This window comes from Tachypleus tridentatus, chromosome 12, assembly GCF_004210375.1.
Source record: "Tachypleus tridentatus isolate NWPU-2018 chromosome 12, ASM421037v1, whole genome shotgun sequence".
Taxonomy (NCBI): domain Eukaryota; kingdom Metazoa; phylum Arthropoda; class Merostomata; order Xiphosura; family Limulidae; genus Tachypleus; species Tachypleus tridentatus.
The window spans coordinates 103,202,662-103,223,478 of record NC_134836.1 but is presented as its reverse complement, the minus strand read 5'-3'; the positions used below and the strand labels follow the sequence as shown (position 1 = coordinate 103,223,478).

At 29.7% G+C, this 20,817-nt stretch overlaps 1 protein-coding gene across 2 annotated transcripts in view; it reads left to right on the top strand.

The window, feature by feature from the left end:
- Positions 1-20,817, top strand: part of LOC143234196 (ceramide synthase 6-like) — a 44,847-nt gene that overhangs the window by 15,388 nt on the left and 8,642 nt on the right. The window contains exons 4-9 of one of the 2 annotated variants that reach the window (XR_013018536.1): positions 928-985; positions 3,441-3,491; positions 5,227-5,319; positions 10,900-11,028; positions 12,736-12,842; positions 19,769-19,941. Coding sequence is in view for 1 of the 2 variants with exons in the window: in XM_076471359.1 (XP_076327474.1) it covers positions 928-985; positions 3,441-3,491; positions 5,227-5,319; positions 10,900-11,028; positions 12,736-12,842; positions 19,788-19,941 (592 nt within the window). In the remaining variant the exon portion in view is untranslated. The remainder of the gene's footprint in view (positions 1-927; positions 986-3,440; positions 3,492-5,226; positions 5,320-10,899; positions 11,029-12,735; positions 12,843-19,768; positions 19,942-20,817) is intronic. The other variant, XM_076471359.1, reaches the window with a different exon arrangement.

Genomic DNA, 20,817 nt, shown 5'->3' with positions numbered 1-20,817 from the left:
TACTTATCTTCAGATTTTTCCATGGTGGGGCATTGTACCAATTTCATGTCCCACCTATCATTTAGGCTGGCTTTGGTGCTGTATGTCATTTGTTGGGTGGGATGAATCTTTGCTCTATAGTTTCATGCTCTAGAGTTATGCTTTCACTTCTGCATGCATGTCTGGCTTCTCTTACTCATTCCAAACAGGAGTTTGCCTATTATACTCACCAAATCTTTATTTGCATAGTTTGGGTGGGCTGGATGATCAAACTGGAGAAGTACGTCCATTATCCTACCCAGTGTATCATTCATTTGGGCATTTTCTTTAACATCCATCTCAGTTGGGTCCATTCTACTCCTTTCTGGCCTTATTATATAGAAGTGGCTATTTGGAATGACCCTGTGTGCTTCTTCAGTTTCTGCTCATGCGGTTCTATGACTTTTGGGGATGTTGTTTTTGATGACTCCTTTCATAACTTTTGGTTTTTTCATGACCAATGGAAACTTACTTGGGATCCTTTGGATTCTCCTATCACCCTTCCTATCTACATTGTGGACTATCTTTGATGGTAGTTGGACATGGCTCATACTTCGGTGGGCATACCACTTCATCCTCAACAGCCAGATTTACATCTGTTCATGGATGCATCCTTTCAGAGCTGTGGTACATGGATCAACCACCAAGTGGCTTTAGGTTGTTGGTCTGTGGAGGACCATTCTCTTCCTATCAGTGTTCTCAACCTCCTTGCTGTTCATCACACTTTGGGTTATTTTCTTCCTATCTCCAAAGATCAGTTGGTCATGATCCACTCTGACATTTCAACAGTAATGGCACATATAAGAAGGCAGCATAAAATGGGAAGAGCTAATCTTGTGAGTGGAAGGAGTATCTATTGGAAATAAGTTTTCAGTTTAGGAAAATTATAACTTTCTCATTTTTCTTCAGATGGAGATTCACCTTTTACACCACCACTTTTCTATATGGATTCTACACTTTATATGATGTAGGTATAATGTTTCATTTAGTGACTTTTGGTATTTAAAAATGCATTCATGAGTTTCCCTGAAATTTTTCTTAATATTCAGGAAAAGGAACAATAAAAGTGGATATAATAATTTCCCTATGAACCTCATCTATTCTTTCTGGATATAGTATTTATAATTTAATAATATGCCTAAAATGGTAATGAAAAGGTTTTATTTCAAGTAGCTGTGGATTAGCAAATGGTAAAACCTAACTTGTATACAACCCTGCCCTTTTTAAGCATAATCGGTTTTCTAAGTGTAATCTTGTCTTTTACTGTTAATTCTATGATTCAGAATGCTTTCTTTCTAAATATGCCAAGACTAAAATGTTAAATTTCTGTTTTTCTGACTGAGGGTTACAAAAGAAATATCATTTTTTAGAGTTCAGTAAAACCTTCAAAATACCATTTGATATCTTAGTTATATATACATGACTGCATATATACTCAAATTTTATTTTTCAGTTTGAAATAAGATGAATGAATTTCTATATGAGATTTAGTGTCTTCATTTTGTATTTTTATCATCTTGTTATGTTTTTCTAATTATAAAATGTTTCAGTTTTAAGTTAAAAGTGTAATACTTTTATCCACTAATTATTATAACATAGTAACTCTCACTTACTTTAAGGGTTATGTTTATTTACTGGAGTTTCCCTGAGTTGACTGAACAGGAAGAAACACAATGATTCTTATGGCATATAAGTCTAGCAAAGTAATGTGCACAGAATAAGAGAAACATTATAATGTGTTGTGCATTCAAAATTAAATATGCACACGTTACTGTGTAGTTGTTATTTTATTACCAAAAAACAGACTTCAGAAGGTAAGTGATTAACTGAGAAGTTTTTGAATTTTCAACTGTAATAATAATAATACTTATTATAGTGCAAGTAAACATAGATATTTCATAAAAATATATGAAACTTTGTCATTGAGAAATTACTAAATAGTCATAATATAAAACTTGTTTTTGATTGATTATTAAAGTAAGAAAATGAATGGAAAATAAGTACTGAAGATCATTTCTACTCAATATATATTTCTTAATATGACAATATTCCTCATCAAGTTAGAAATTTTCTTTAATATGTTTTTCTGTGTTGTCACATGAATGATGAATTTGTCAATATATTGCACAGTATATTAAAATAATATTATTATAATTGAGTTGTTACCATGACAGGCAGAATATTTGAAATCATTCATTACATATTCACTTGTGGAGTAAATTGTCCTGCTCAGAATTAATTACTGGATTTATCATAAAAGAACTAATTATCAATGGCTTTTAGTGAAAGTAAACTAACTAAACTGATGACTAAAATTATACTAGCTAAAATCTAGGAAAGTTAATATACTACTATAATTATGAGCATTTACTATCATAAAACAAAAACTTGTAATGATTAGAATGCATTCATTCATCAGTTGGGTAACCTTGCTATTATGAATATTTTTGGTCATAATATTGATAATATCTTGTAATGTTTGGTTAGTTTAGGAGACTTGTGTCAGTCTTAAATCTGTATATTAAGCTGAAATGCAAATTCTAATTTTGAAAATAAAATGAACATATAATAAATGCTCTGAGGATGTAACTAACATTTGCGATAAATGTCCACACACACATTATTATATTGCTGTAGAGTGGTGTGCTATATCTGTTTGTGTTTAGTTTTACTTCAGATAGGTGTAATACACACATTAGTATTTTAATCCTGTATCCCACAGTGAAAGTTTATTTTGAATGATAATTGTGTAGTTTACATTTTGATGAATTGAGAGTGTATCAGTACTCATTAGATACTCTTTCCTTACTTATGGATGTCATTTTGATGAATTGAAAATGTATCAATACTTATTGGATATTATTTTCTTATTCATGGATGACATTTTGATGAGTTGATAATGTATCAGTACTTATTAAATATTCTTCTGTCCTTATTCATGGATGACATTTGGAGATTGTTACTTGGAATATATCATTCAATTTGATTGGAGTTTGAAAAAATAATGATAATTCAATAGTTAGAAGAAAAGGAAAAGTGTAGTCATTCTACTTGTTTCTCCATTACTGTAACTAATCTATTAAGGATTACCCATCACACCAATCATGCTCGCCCTTTCAGCCATAGAGGCATTATAAGGTGATGGTCAATCCCACTATTCATTGGTAAGAGAGTAGCCCATGAGTTAGCAGTGGGTGGTGATGACTAGCTGCCTTCCCTCTAGTTTTATACTGCTAGATTAGGGAAGGCTAGTGCAGATAGCCCTCGTGTAACTTTGTGCAAAATTCAAAAACAAACAATTAAGGTTTATTTAATTAGGATAGTCTGATTTATGTAATTGGCTTATATTTTTCACTTTTTTACACTTTATTTTAATTCTTATTTTAATTTATAATAATATAATTCAATATTCCTTACTTTAGAAACAGTGGTTCTGGGACACCAAATACTGCTGGTATGATTATCCTGACCATGTAAGTTTATCTGGATAGTTTAAAGACTGTGTTATCGTATAACATGTGGAAACTGTTGTAATTTGTACTGATTTTGTTTCTCTGTTACACAGAATTCTTAAAAGTAAAAGTTGTAGCCCAAAGTATGGTAATACTTTTTACCAAAAATGTGTTCAAAATTATTTGTAGTGTGACATAGTAAAGTGCCACAACAAACTATTCATTTAAGAATAAAATAAAATTGGTTGCATTGTAAGAGTGATTACACATTAAGATGTTGGGCAAAATAGTGTTACAAGAGTTTCTTGTCTTGTTCAGATAGCTTGTGTTTCCAAAGAGAATATTTAGAAATATATAGAACTAGTTCAGTCATAGTGTAGTTGATGATAGCATTCAATAAAGTTGGGCGACTTGAATATTGTGTGCCACTTTGTTTTGCACTGATAAACATAATTTTTCAAAATCTTTCCTTGATACTCTTATATTAACTTCTACAGATGAAATAAATTATTATTTTAGAAAATAAATTAAAAAGTTTGTTTTCAGAATGTATATGAATTTAGATATGCATTATTTTTATGTATAATTTTATGTATGTGAAATTGTTATAATCCTTTTCTAAGGGAGTTACTTATTCTAAACAGAACAATGAGATATCCATCTATTTTGAGTACTTCTGTAAGATTAAAATAATTGTCTGTGAATTAAGTACACTAGAAATGTTATTGGAATGTTGAACAATTACATTAAGTGTACAGTATCCTAACATAATAAGCTAAAGTGTGAGGAGAAATTGAAAACGATACAATATGCTTACTATATGGGACTTATTTTCTATGCTATGGAAGAATTATTCATAAATTGGTTAAAGAAGAAAAAAAAAGGAAATACTCTATCATATTTTGAAACTAAACAGCAGTGCAGTGAGAGCAGTGGTATTATAAAGTTCTGTATATTACCATTACAAGCTAGTTTACATCAGTGTAGTTACAGTTATTCATATACCAAATACATAAGAAACTGAAAACTATTTAGTTGTGTTTGAGTTTTGTTATAACGTTTGTCCAAGCTCATATTTCATCTGCAGTTTTGGGAATGCTATGGATCTCCGACAATGAATAACTGAGAAGTTGCTTATGTTGGTTTCAAATTCTTCAACTTATTGCTAATAAAATGCAAAGTGAATCTTCAGCTGCAGTAGTCTTTTTGTTATGTATGTCTGTTGTTTGAGTGTTGTTTTCACAATGGTAATATGTTAAAACTTGAAAATGTTATTTTATAAGATGGCAAACTCAAATCAAAGCAATTTGTGATGAATATCATCAGTTCTTGTTTCCATATAAGACTATTACTATGCTTGAAATACATCTTTAAAAAATGTGGATTTTTGTTTAATCTTCGTATGTCTTAAAAGTAAACTTATGTTGGAAAATTTCGAGAAATGTTTTATTTCATGCCTTAGAGCCTGGAGCTGTTAAAATTACCGTTAGATGAATTAATAATACATCAGATAAGCAAAGTTTAACTTCCATGACTGTTAGGGTTAAGCAAATATTACTATCAACTTGGATGTTGCTTTACATTTATAATTTTATAAATAATCATTGTTTCTTTGTAGTGTTAGCAGTTGATCCAACCCTCAACAATGTTTAAATTTTGTTGCTCTTATACACAAAATATGCGGAGATTTGTCTTTTTTATTTAATATAAGTATGTTGATTTTTATGAGCATTATATATTTTGATTTCTCGGTAAGTCGGTCACCAATGACATCTGGTGGTACTACATGATCGAGTTGGGGTTTTATTGGTCACTTACTTTCTCTCAGTTTATGGATGTAAAGCGCAAGGTAAGTGTGGACCTATGTAGATGGAACTACATTTTTGTTAATAGGCAGTGTTTAGCAACAGTGTTTCTTATAGTTAATAGTACATTACATCATAGCTAAGATTTTATGTAGAGTAGAAGGTTTGAGATGAAGTTTTCAGATAACTAAAATAAGCATATCTGTAGTATTTAATTCTATTGGTCTTTTTGCTGCTCTGAATCTTTTATTACTTGTACCATACATAAAAAAGAGTTTATAAATTACTCCTCAGACATAGAAATGTTTAGATTACCATAAACATACAGAATTATTTGTTACACTTAATACTTGTATCTTCTGAGGTATAATGTCATAGTTTCATGAAAAGATGACCTTGTTTTAATGGAAATATTTATGTATTTTGCTGAAATTGTTATTGTAAGTAGTATGGGGTTCATCAAATTTGAGTGTATTTGTTCGCATGACTAGAAAAACAAAGTAAATGCTTGTAACAATTATCATTCTTTTTTAGACATTAAATGTGTTAGTAATGTGTGAAAATTTCATTGTATCCATTTTTAATTATATCATTTTAAAGTTATTTTCTGTTGAGCGTATTTAGTCAGTGGTTAGTTAGTAGGTAAATATCTGTAGGTATTTTATCTATTTCATAAAATTGTTTGTTTTATTTGTAATAATTAGCTAAATTTTTGATAATCTTGCAAAAAAGTAGTATGTGCTTTATTATTTAATCTTACATTATTGTTTTTAATTTTGATAAAGTCCATACAAAGTACCCTTGTTGAAAATTATTTTATAAAGTAACTAAGGACATTGATATCTTTACTTCAGAGCATTTGTAATTTTGGGATATATGTACTTAGTATTTTATGTTTCATATATACATAATATACATACATATAATGTTGAGGTAGTTAAATTTCTCTAATTCTAATGTTTTATAGTTGTTATAAAATATATTAAATAGAAATTTTAGAAAACACTTTGAAACTTATGTAAGCACACCCTTAGTTACTAATGGTGTACCCTGAACTTGTATGTAATTTCCATGATGTACAGCCGTAACAAATGTATAAAAATCAGCACTATTAACATCTAATCAGTTAGAAAAAAGATGTAATTAAGAAATTAGTTTATAAGCCTTTAAAGAGAATACAGCATTAATAATAGATACTAGTAATGTCTATTAACCACAAAAATATAGGCTGAATGGAATCCACCCAGCTTATAATCTTGAATGTATCCATGAGAGTAATTATACTATCATTTTTGATAATGTAAATGTATCTTCAAAACCTTTTGTAGGTTATTGGTAAGTATTACAAGGCATTCATATACAAACTATCAGGAATTTAAATTAAGTATTAAGATTCTCTTGTGAAATTTTTCTATCAGATTGCTGACTGTCCAACATGCAAATTAATTTTGATTTTAATGTTAAAAATTGTTTTCTTTGTCTGAAAGTTAAGTTTTGTTTGCATAATTTCTATGTCTTCTAAAATAACCATCAAAGGTTTATTGAATAAAACCACATATTTTATCTGTTATTAACCTTCACTCTGTGTGGTGTTAATCAATTTGACTGACCTCATAAACAATGTAAAAATTAGGAAATAAATCTAAACTACCCTTTCTTTTATTCCACAAATATTTGTTTTAAACTGTTTAATTCTCATAACAATACACATATATTTATATCTATTAATATTTGTTTTATTGATCTCTGAACCATGTCTAATAGTATTTTATATTCATCACAAAGTTTCAGAGTATGTACTTTTTACACTTATTTTTTGTAGTAATTTTATTGTTATGAGCTAACGAACGAGGCAAAACAAAATGAATAGTACTGTCTGTGTTTTATCAGTATAGATTACTGAGTTCCAAAGCAAAGTTCTTGAGAATTTCTTCTAACATTTTCACACCTACTTCCTATGTTTATCTACTGTTAGCAGTTGATGTAGAAACCTCCCAATGAATTACCATTTCTTACTTTGTTTGACACTGTCAGTATCAAATAAACTCATGCCATGCAATTCCCAGAAATTTCCCTGGCATAAAAGTACAGTGGGGTAGGATTTATTATGTTGACTCTATAATGGTTTCAATGACAATTGTCTAAAGTATTATAAAATACTTATTTGATGATTTTTTTATGTCTGGACTGATCCAATAAGTCTAAGTGGATGTATCCAACAGAATTTATTTGAATCATGACTCTGAGAACACAGTGGAGTAGAATTTGCTGGCTTCTTTACTGTACAATGGTTGCAACAAGAATTGTCTAAAGTATTTTAAAAATGAGAAAAAATATTTATGATCTGCATCTGTACAAGTACAGTGTTTTACCCAATCCAATAAATGTTGTAGGTATTTGGATGTTAGTTACCTTTCTGTGTAGTAGGGATTTAGTGTTGATATAGGTGTAAATGTGTGAAAGTGCCTATGAACACTTTGTTTCCTATATTTCCATGCTCACACAGTAACCAATAAATGTCATATTCCAGTAATATGAATATGAATTGTTTTAATTGGGTAAGTATTCTTGGCTTAACCATTTTGATTGCAATTTGTTTTTATCCCACCTCAATGTAAATGAGTAGAAAAATAACACAAGTTCTTAGTATGTGTAGTACAGTAGCATATTGGCTACCATACATTGCATAGGAATATATATGTATATATATATTATTAATATTATTTTCAAATAAATATTTAAATGTCAGTTATATTTCTTCAAACATAGAACAGTAAATAAATAATATTTAGAAAATAATGATCTCTACTATTTATGATAATACAAAATCCTTGTTTGTACTTGTATAAGCCATACTTACTAGACTAGTCAAAATTCACATGTGGAAGTGAAATAATAATAATTTTAGAATACAGAAAAAAAAATATATAAATTTTGATACCAATACCTCAAAATTTCACTAATTTATCAAACTTCCTAAGCAATTGTATTTGGGTCTAAAAAAATTATAATTTATTGGGTTGAGGAATAATTTGTGAGCATTTTTTCAAGTTAAAAAAATATACTCATAAATGAAACGCTTTCGCAAAATATTTCATGTCATTTGGTAGATAATTTTTTGCTCTAATAGATGGTGTGTTTGATTTTCATATGTCTTTAATTTTTGCTTTCATTTTCAGCTCGTTAAATGGAATGTCAAATGGACAAAATCGAGCATTTTCGACACCATCTGCTTTTCGCATTTAATTTCTTGCAATTTCGTTTAAAACAATGCATACTATATACCTAGGTATTACATGAAATAAAGTATCATAATAAATGTGTTCATGCATTGAAGTATTGTATAGTCTTGCATGTAATGCTTGAATGAAATTATTTAAAAACGCTCACGAATTATTCCTCAACCTAATATAATGAAAAAAATTGTCTTGTTAGGAAAATTTCAAAATTTTCAATGATATAAGAGCTTTTTTTCTCAAAAATAACTTGTGACAAAATTATGTAGAAGCAATGTATAGCTTTTGATTATAAAGTTACTGGTACAAAAAAGTACACATATAAACAAGTCTTCTTTAATGATAAAGTGGTGAGTGCAGCCAATATAGTGGATTTGCTAAATATCATGATATCTCAGGAAACAGAAAAGATATGAAGTTCTTGTTTTGTATTCCAGCTTGTCAATATTGGAAATTTGAGTTTCTAATTCATACAAAACTACATGTTGTGTTGTGGGCATCATAAAATAATCTGACCAAACCCAGGCCACATACCAAGTGACCCATAAAAATAATCAATATTTTGCCTTTTCTAAAATATTTATTTTCAAATAAAAAAAAATAACTTATGTATAGTTCTAAAATTTGAGTTATAACATACAATTTAATAACAAACTTATTGTACTGACTATACATCTGTAAAATAACAGTTAAATAAAGTGTTGAATGGGAGTCTACAAATATAACATGTTCTCTGATCTCTGCCTGTATCTATAGGGTTAATGGGTAATGTGATGAAAAATGAAAGATTACTATACATGCTATTGTGGTGTATCACCCAAACCCCAAAAATGAATCAATCCTTAGTGTTTTTGACCATTGACACTTATCCACTGTGTACATTGAGATTTGTTAAATTTCTCAAATGTGATACAGTCCATAAGTATTGACTCTTTTGTATTTAAGAACAACAAATAATCTTGTCTCCTAATAAATTCTGTAATTCATTATTTAGTTTGATTTCATTTAGTTGTGATTTGGTGGTAACTCGGGGAATGCTTCAGATATTACTATTATGCAAACTATAAATAACAGGGGTTAAATCATGAAAGATTCTTTAGTATAATCAGTGATGATGAGAAAACCCACTTGTAGGGAAGAATATATATGTAAAAATGGCTCGTTTGGGTTGAGAAAATTTTTTTTTATGTAGAGGAGCGAACAGCATTGTTTGCTCTTCTTCGGTGAACCTGATGATGATCGAAGAAGATCGAAACGTTGTTCGCTCCTCTACATAAAAATTTTCTCAACCAAAATGAGCCATTTTTACATATATATTCTTTAGTATTGTTACTCATATACAAATGTAATGAACTGTGTTAGTAAACTATAAAATATTATATAAGATAAACAGCAACTTGCACATGTTGAACATTCAGGTTCAAAAAATGAAACAATGAATTTTTACTTCCATTTACAGAAAGAAAACTTACTGGTTTGTACACATGCTTTACAAGTTTTTTTCCCATAATTATTCAAACTCAATTTAGTCTTAACTCTTTTTTTTTTGTGAGGTCTACTCCATCTACTTGGATTACGTTTTCATTCATGATGAAATAACTTTCACTTGGAACTCCATCTTTACTTGAAAACTTAACACGTAACATTTTTGCTAGAAAAGAACTTCACTGAATGAATAATATCCATTAATTTTCCAAATTCCCTCTAACACTTGTTATTCCTTACCTCTGAAAACAGTCTTATTGTTAAAATCCAATTTGATAATCTACTCACTCTTTCTACCCTTAGATTAAACTCCATACTGTCTTCAGATTATTACATTGTATCAGTAACTTTTCTTTTTTAGAACTAAAGACATTTTACCTTCATTCCTAAGTTGTATATAAGGCTGTGTATAATTATACATGTAGTAGCTGTGAAGCCACTTGCATAGACAAGACTTCTCACCTCTTGCCATCGTGTGCATTGGAACACAAGAGAGTTCCTAACAGAATTGGGCTTAAATTTCAAACTCCACTTAACTCACCTAAATATTCTCAACAAAATCTCCAACATTTATGGCAGTGTTAGCAGTGGAGACCAAATTGATACAAAAAGTAGAGATGCTCTCAAAAATTGCTGCTCCAATGGTAGAGCACACCTTCTCAAGTTCTATTGTTCTAACATATTTTAACTATATTAATGTGTGTGTGTGTCTATATATATGTAATTTAAAGAAGTGTTTTTTATCATTATAGTCCATAGATGTTGTGATATGGTGAGTTTGGGAAGAACATCATGTAAGATGTAAAAATGTATTTTATATGATGTTAGGTATTGAGGTATCACTATTTAATTAGTGAACAGGTGTTCTAGTGTTTATTTATATTTTATTTCCTTTATTGTCAGGATTTCTTTCAGATGTTTATTCATCATATAATCACAATCATGTTGCTGAGTTTTTCCTGGGCCTGTAACTTCTGGCGTATTGGAACCCTTGTTCTTGTAATCCATGACTTTGCTGATATTCCTCTTGAGGTGAGAAGATTTAGATTTATACTTTACAAGCAGTTGAACCAGATTAGATCTTGTTTTAAATAATAAAAGTCTGAACACTACACTTGGTACAATACATTCACACAGTCACATGCAGCCTCAGAAGAACTGTGTAGAATTATTTTAGCTATCCTTGTGTGATGTATAACCTTTAATCCTGTAGGATTACTAATTTTTTTGTATCAGTATCTCTTCTATTACTATGAAAAATCTATCGTTATTTAGTATATCTACTGCAAAAGTAGATAAAATGCATTAGATATTGGTTTACAGAGAATGTTTTTAACAGTATGATGCATGATATTTTATATCTTTCATTCCCATGCTTGAAATATGTGCAGGAGTTTTCACAACTCTATTGGAATACCCTAGAATTGATTATCTATCCATTAGTGCCATCACTATTAATTTACTTTGGATTTAATTGTGTATGTTAAAGCTGTAATATTGTCATTTACATAGTTCTGCCATAAAATCTTTACTCTAAAATATTTATTAATCACATATTGTTGTAAACAAGTTGATAGTTATTTTAAACTGGGCCAGTAGGTTAATGTTCATCAGCAGTTATTTGACTGAATAGATTTCCAGTGTTAAATATCAGTGCATTTACTAACATTAGAATTGTAATTAAATTGTGATATTTTTTACCTACTTCATGTGTTTTGTAGGCTATACACGGGAACATATACTAACATTAGAAGTGTAATTAAATTGTGATATTTTTTACCTACTACATATGTTATGTAGGTTATACACGGGAACATATACTAACATTAGAAGTGTAATTAAATTGTGATATTTTTGACCTACTACATGTGTTATGTAGGTTATACATGGCAACATATACTAACATTGGAATTGTAATTAAATTGTGATATTTTTGACCTACTACATGTGTTATGTAGGTTATACATGTCAACATGTACTAACATTAGAACTGTTACTGAATTCTGAGATTTTTAACTTGATATATGTGATACATGGATTAAATGTAGGCTTAATATTTAGAAGCATCATTATCTATTATTAAACGAATATAATGTAAATTGATGTAAATAAGTTATATTTTAGATATAGGATTAGTTTTCAGTTTCTTTGTATGTTTCACAGATTAGCATAATCCAGAATACTTTTTCTACAGTATAAAATATACTTGGCAGTTTTTAAATACTGGAAAGTATAATTTTATTTGTACTTGCAAAATGCTTATGTTAAAGATTGGTGTAATATTGCATAAATTACAATTTCCAGGTAGACGATAGACAAATAATTGAAACTTTCATGGGTCAGTGGCTAACTAGCATAAATTTCAAAGTCTATGATATTAAATGACATCACATCAATTTCTGATTATAGATGGCAATTTTTAGGTATTGTAAGGTTATAATAAAAGTCATGAGAAAAAAAAACTAGGTGAGAAGGTGTGAAAAATAAAGTTTAACTGCATGGTTAATATAACCAACTTAGAAAACACTATGGTGTTCAGCTATTTCTAGTTTATTCAACTGATAATGATTTTTGCACTTAAATCATGCTCTTTGTTGAATGATGTTTTTACTTTTTGGTAAAATGTAACTCAACATTATTTTCTGGAATGTTAGTATGAAATGTACATATATAACCTAAACTTGAAAACAGTGTTGTGTGTGTGTGTATTTATATAATACATTGTTCTTTTACTTACAGTTGACCAAGATGGCAAAGTACATAGGACACCAACAAGTAACAGACTCACTGTTCTTGATTTTTGCTATAGCTTGGATAGTTTCTCGTCTAGGACTGTTTCCTTGCAGGTATGATTTATGAATACTAAAATCTTTTTTATTGTTTTTTATTTTACTGAACCTTAGTTTGTTGAAATGCATAAAAGTACTTGAATTGAACAATAACTGTAATTTACATTTACTATTTCTTTGTGTTATCTCTTATGCAATAATTAGACCATATACTCTTCTCTTCTATCCTTTCACCTTTCAGAAATATTTAATATTTTACAAATCTCATTTTCATTGGACATTTTTCTGTTTTTCATCACATAATTGTAACCTTTCACATGTATACTTTTAAGATTTCTCTGAGACTGGTTATCTCAATGCTACATGGCATTTATCTGTGCTTCATCTTGGTCACAATTTCTGTTAATGGTTTATGAAATTGTTTTTTAGTTGTCTGTACTCTGCTGTTGGTATAAGTTTCTTGTGTTTATTTGTATCTTTTGCTCACACTTCAGAAAATGTGATAGGTAGCTTTTCATAGTTTAATATTTTTTGGGTTTAATCACTGTGAACTCTGAACTTAATTTTGTGTGTGCAGTGGACACAGTATATAATTGAGATTATCCAGTCTTCTTTTCCTGTCTCTCCTTCAGATGAATACTTTTGGTTTAAAGTTAGATTTTGTGTTTTTGCTGATTTTGTGGAGGAGTTAACTTGTGTTACACATTAAGAGGCACAGTTTGTTTCTTTTAAGGAGGAATGCACTTTTTACAAAATAAAGTTTGGAAATGGTTTGAATATGTAGTGAAACAAACTGTTACAAATGTACAATGTTTTGGCAAACTCGTGTCATCATTGGGTGCATATGCTAGTTGAAATGTTGTTGGTTTGTAATAAACTCTTTTGTGAATATTCAAACTGATACCAAACTTTATATTTGGGTTTTTATTTGAAATAATACAAGGTGTTTAATATTGTGAAAGATTTTTGGTTTGAGGATTCTTGTTATGGTTTCACTTTTTACAGACTGTACTTTTGCGTGTGTTCTCTCCCCACGTATCAAAATTCTTCCTTGGTGATAATTTCTTGTACTTTGGAACATTTTTATTTTCAACTTAGAGTAAAGGGATTCAGGCCGTGCCTTTTTATTTGATGCATTTTCATCAATCAGACTTTTTCTGAATTATATCATATTCTTAGGGAAAACTCCAAGCACCTTCTTCACTGTTTTCCTATTGTTTTACAGTCAAGCCATTCAGGAATGACTGAACAGCTTCTCATTTATTCCAGTTTTCTAGGACCAGTGCTTGGTAGGTTTAAAAGTTTGTGGATCTTTAAAGTTTTTCAGTTTTCTGGATCTATGGGTTTTGATGGCCTTTGAAGAAGGCCTATAATGTTTATGGGTCAATCATCCTTATTATTTCAACTGTTTATATTTAGCCACTGACATTTTTATTACAAACTAATCTTTTATATCAGAATATTTTTTAGCCAGTAGAGCTGTGAGAATAGTTCTGGTTTCAGACTTCTTTTTTTTTGGTAAAAATGTGTAGGGTAAATGGTGTATAGTTTTAAACTTCTCTCTTCAAGACTGTTTTCTAATGCTTTTTATTTCAATATAAAAGGAGGGCATTCATCTAGAGCAATTCATCTTCTTCTTGTTACTTCTATTTTGCTTAGGAGATATTTCTTAATTTTGAAATAGATAAGGGGATTGTTTGGCTAGGTGAGTGGAAATCCTGAATGGACATTGTAGATACACATCTTATTTGTTTTGTATTTTGTCACTACTTGGTTTTATTTAAGGTATTTGAGTTTTGTATTCTGAACACACTCACTCACTCTCATGCACATACACACACCTCTCTGTACTTTAGTGGATCATGTTTCTTCATTATCAGATACACCAGTCTTTTGAATTAGATTCTTTTTTTCTCTTTAAGCTGATGGTTGAACAAAATCACCATGATTTGGGAGAGGGGAGTCCTTGTGGCTTCCCTTGTCTGATTTTTATTTGTTCACAAATGCTGCCTTCATGAAAAGAGAAGTAATTTTAGGAGTAATACATGCTTAGCTGGGAACAAGATCAGTTGTTTAGAATTATTGGATCTCTGGAAAAATTGCTTATGGAATTGATGGTAATTATTTCCACTTACAAATAATTAATGTTTGGTAGTATTTTTAGATGTAAACACAGAATTATGTTTTCAGTCTGAAAGGTTGCCTGGAACTATTCATCTCTTCACCTACTATAAATATCTATGCATTTATAAAAACACTAAAGTTTTTTCCATCTTTAAATTCTGATAACGTTCCTTTGAATGATAACGTGAGATGAGAAATTAAGTTGCAGTTTTCACATGGTAACAGTATGAGTTTTTGTTACTGAATATGGATTTATAACTTCACATTTCATGCTGTTATATTTGTATCATATAACAACAGAGTAGGTAATTTCTTTGATGTGCTTATGCCATGAAGTAGTGAATCTTTTATAAACACGATCTCATTCAATTACAGTACAAGTATGCCATGTACTAGGGGTTATAAATCTCCTGGTACATCATTTTTGATGTCCTAGTGGAATCATACATGTGAAGACCTCATTGTTATGTGATATTCAGACATCATTTCTCAGGAATTTTGGAAGTCCCAAGGCAATATGATGCTAAAATAAATAAATAATATAGTGTTTATAAATATTTAATCAAACTCTGATATGTTGTAACGTCTAATACTGATTATAATTAATTTGTGATAACAAGAAACCCACTTGAAGTAAAATTATATCTCAGGATGAATAGTATGAGTGTTAACACTTTTAATAATAAGGCACAGAAGAACATTTCTACCTTCTTAGGTCATCTTCAAGTTATCAGGTTTTTTGTTAAAACTTTTGTTAACCTGAATATGAACTAGGAAGTTTGAAACATTGTTCTCTACTTTATTAGTATATATTTTTACTTCAAGTGGGTTTCTTGTCATCACAAACTGATTATATGATTAAAATTAGAATTCACCAACTTAATCCACTTCACACTGTAACAGTTGTTGCCAAGCAACTTGCTGATTAAAAAAAGAAAAATAAGAAAAGCATCTGAGTCTCTACTATGTCTGAAGATCTCTGATATTGGTTGACAAGCTTCATTGGCACTGGATAGAGCAGATGTAGTGTTTCTAGTATATTGTTATACACACTTCTATTTCTACACTTAGAAGTTCTTATAATTGATGGATTTGCCACTTCTCAGAATTGGATAATGATGATGGTGGATGCTTCAGAGCATGGTTTGTTTTTGTGTGTGTGTGACTGATTTTTATATAAATTCTCTTGAAGAATTTGTATAAGTGTACTACAGTACTTTATACTGTCAATTTGTGGTACTTATTTGTTAACACCCAGAAGTCAAAAATATGTATAAATTGCCTGCTCTGTTTAATACATGTATTTGCAGCATTTTGTTTGTAATAACTTGGATAATGAGCTGCATTATGTTTACTATATTTTGTAATAATTATTATTCCTTTGCATGTGTTTTTAGGTGTGATTCTTGGAGCTGTTTTTCAGTTTTACTTAAAATTTTTCAATTGCTATAATAGCTTCTACCAACAATCAATTGAATGAAAATTATATCATTTATTAACCATAATTGTGAATGTGTGTATATGTCTTGCACTTTGTTCAGATGGGTGTAGTTCAGATATGATAATACAGATTGAGTTAAATTTCTGAAGAGTACAGGTTTCATGTGATGTAGAACATGATTCATCACTAATGCAATGTTTCAGTTTCATTGTATCTTGGAATTTCACAAGGGTATTTTTATTCTCAGGTTTTAAGCCTCTTACCCAGCATTTTGTGTGAAAGATAAACACCATTCACAGTTTCTACAAATTGCAACTAGGTTTAAAAAATTGGTTAAAATGTCTAAACAAAGTTGTACACTATCAGTTGTGATTCCCTCTAGTTTCTCTTTGAGTCATAACTGGAAACTGAGAATTTCAAAGGTTTCTTTTTCCAAAAAAACTTCAACCATTAGAACTAATATAATTTGATATTACCATTAAAAATGTCAAAATATTTAAAACTAACAGTTAAATTTTTAGATGATTAATGTTGAGTTCTAAAAAAGTTTTAAATTGTAATAATATGGTTGTACACAAAGTATTATGAAGCACAAATTGGACAGATACCACAAAAACCTGGCTCTTATAACATTGTGTTTGACTTATACCTCTCTGAACTGGATGGCTCAGCAGTAAACTTGAGAGCTTTACAACATTAAAATTCTTATTTCACTCTGTGCAACATTTGCAGTACAGATAGCCCATTGTGCAATTTTGTGCCTAACAGAACATAAACTGAGCTTAATTCAAGACTTTATAAACCACCCTATACATACATATGGGTATACATGTTTACTTATATGTACATTCAAAGGTTGAGTTCATTAAAGTTATTAGAACATGTGGTAGATGCAACAGTGTACTGTGGACATAAGTGCACTAGGAAACTTTTGTTTTTGAGTGAACATGTCATCACAGCCCAGTCCTTTGGCCAAAGTGTATTATTTTGTTAGCTGTTATAAGTTTTATCAAGCAATTTTCATACCTGAGTGGTTTTTTTGGGTAAGACTGTTTTCCCCCAATACTGCAGAATAATGAAATGTTTGACAAAATATTTATTAACAAGTAATTCTGAATTTCATGACTGTGATTACATTTATGAAAGAAAGAGATTGAACCAGTGTAAAAAACACGGTGAAAACAAAATTTTATTTGAACTTACAAACAATCAAAGCTGAATAAGTGTATTTGGTAAAGGACAATGCTTTTACTTGAAAATGTTTTGTCTAAGCTCTTGTAAGAACTTATGAAATAGAAGGAAATTAAGTTTCACTTAACAGACTGGGGGTGTGAGATTAGAAAGAGAAATAACTAAGTGATCGAGTGTTACAAATGAAATACTATTATACTCTCTGTATCAAGGAATGAGCACCACTTATGTCACTGTTTGCAAATCTCATTGAAATGTAAGGGGGATTTTAACCTCTTAGATATGATCTGATCTACCACTGGAGGGAATTACTGTTTACATTCATAAACAAAATTAAGTTTACAGCTATTTCCTCCATGGTCAGACCAAGTATTATCTCAAGAGAATAACAAAGGATAAAGGTGGCTAGAATGAAAACAACTTAATTTTTTAAATATATTTATTATGTGAAAACTTCACATACTTAAAGTGATTGAAAAACTTCAAAATGGCTTCAAAGTAAAACAAATCTTAGAACCCTTATGTTGACAGATGTTTTAAATTTTGTTTTAAAATTAGATGAATGGTTAAAATTTTCATTTTCAGGTATTTCATATATCTTCATTCAACAGAAGGGGTTCCTGCACGGTTATGAATCATACTCTTTCACCCAATGAAAGGGGCTCCTGCATGATTATGAATTACTTCCTTATCCAACAGAAGGGGTTCCTGCTTGGTAATAAATCATTTCCTCATCTAATGGAAGAAGTTACTGCATGGTTATGATACATATTTCCTCATCGAATAGAGGGATTCTTGCATGATTATGAATCATATTTCCTCACCTAATGAAGGGGTTCTTGCATGATTAGGAATCATTCTCCCATTCAACAAAGTGGATTCTGACATGGTAATAAACCATATTCACTTGTAAGGAAAGGAGGGGGGTGGTTCTTGCATGGTTATAAATTGTGTTGCTTTATCTGACAGAAGAGTTTTATACATGATTATGAAATTACGAGGAGGAAGATAAAAATGTTGACTTAATATCATATAAAAACCTTTTGCATGTTTGGTTATTATATGACCTCTATTTTTATCTAATTTTTATTTTGTAAACATAATATTCATGAAAATACTCATTCTATCACTTGTTTTTATAACAATCTTCATGCATGTCTAGTAAATATTTCTTCAGACAGGACACACTAAACTCTGCCATATTCATAATTCTGTTGTTTTTGTTTTTTGGGGTGAAGAGGATTTCAAATACTAGCCACAATAGATTTACCATACTTATCCTAGTATTGTTCAAAACAGAAGTGTGTTACTCTTATCCTTCATGAAGTTCCAATTTATAGGATGGTAAGGAATTGAACATTTTGCAAAAGACATTTCCAGTATTTTTGGCACATTTTGTTTTTTTGTGACCTTGATTTTTATCTTTCATTTTTCTTGTACATATAAGGTCTTTTTTGTTGCGATACATAGTTGGTAAATGAAAGCAAATTTATGTTCCTCATATCATATACATTTCTGTTGGATAACATTTTTGCATATCTTTAGGAAATTTAGTTGTAAGTATTCATTTCTGTTACCAGTTTAGTTACTTTTTGCCCTCAGTTTTTAAACTTGTCTTTTCACCTTTCTTTTAAATCAGTATTTTATTATTCTTGGTATTGGTGTATATAGTATAAAAGAATTAAACTTGTAGTTCATTTTGATTTTTAAGGCTTTAGTGCACTAGAGGAAGAGTGTTCACTGTGCTTGAAATATCTTGCAACTAAAACATAGGTTTCTTTGTTGTTAAAATATTATGCTGTGGTGTTTATTGTTTTCACACACATACACATAGATATTCTGTATTGTGGATCAAGTCACAGCAGAAAGAAACTATTATGATATTTCTTTCATTTTATACTTGAAACATGTATAGTTACTTTGCAGAAAGCTGATTTTAATTATTAAGTGTGTGTTTGTCTGCTAATGCATACTTCGTGATGCATTGGAACTCTTAAGATTTCTTAGTTAAATACATTTTATTTTTCTGCAAATATACAATTGTTCATCCAAGGTGAAAATGATTTATTTACGACATATTACCTTTATTCTTGTGATAAAAATCTTTTCACTTTTTTTTTAATTTCTGATACATAAGGAAAAAGATTTTATAAATACAGGAGTATTAAGATAATTAAAATATAATTAATTTCAAACCCAGATATTTTTGTATCAATAAAAATATCAGGTGTACATCCTCATTTCAGAGTTATTTACAGCACCCTCTTCGAAGCTGTAGCTATAATTGACATGTTTCCAGCATACTACATTTTTAATGGTTTACTCTGTGGTCTTCAAATTCTTCATCTAGTCTGGAGTTGGATTATTTTGAGAATTGCTTTTCAAGCAGTTAGCAAAGGAGTAAGTTTAAACTTCTTTAATTTAGGCAGATTAATAAATAATTTATTTATTTATAATTAAAAGGAATACATTGTGAAAATCATTCCATGATAAATAGTTATTAAAAACAGGGACTTGTTCTTAAAGATCCTAATTATAAGTTTAATGCTGTATTCTTTTTAATTGTAGGTAAATGGTTTACACAGATGTTATTTTTTAAATAATTTAAACAATCTTTTATCATTATTTTTCTTCATCTGAAAATGTTGTTTCTTATTTGAAATAATTTGGAATGTGAACCCATTTGTCATTTACTTAGAAATAATTGTTTTCAAAAAATAAAATTATTTAAGTTGTGTTTTTATATCTGAAACAAAGATTGAATTTTACAAATTTATTTCCAAAACACATTTGTCATCTGCTGATGTTATAGCTATTCTTCAACATTGTCTTTATCTATCTAAGCATTGGTCTTGCATGCTTCAGTCTTTTATGCCCCACTTAAAAGGCATTGGTAATATCTAATTTGCAAATCTTTCCACTCTCATCAATGCATCCTCTATTCTGGTATTGTATACAAGTGTGTTACTTAGACAATGTAATTGCTTTTCCTCAACAAGATGAAGTGTTATGTGTCATTCTGTAATGGATTGTGATTTTCACGCTAGCTTGTGGATTTTTGTATAATTATAATTTTCTTAAAAACCCAACTAAATTAGACATGATATATTAGACTGAATCTTTCAGTCTTTCATCAAAAGCAGCACCTTGAATAATTCGCTTGAATAACTTTACCATTAGTGTGTGTGTGTGTATATTCCTCTGTGTGTGTGTAAATATCTACTGTCCCTCTGTCCTGACCTTTTCTCTTCACAAATACTTCCCTTTAGAGATAAG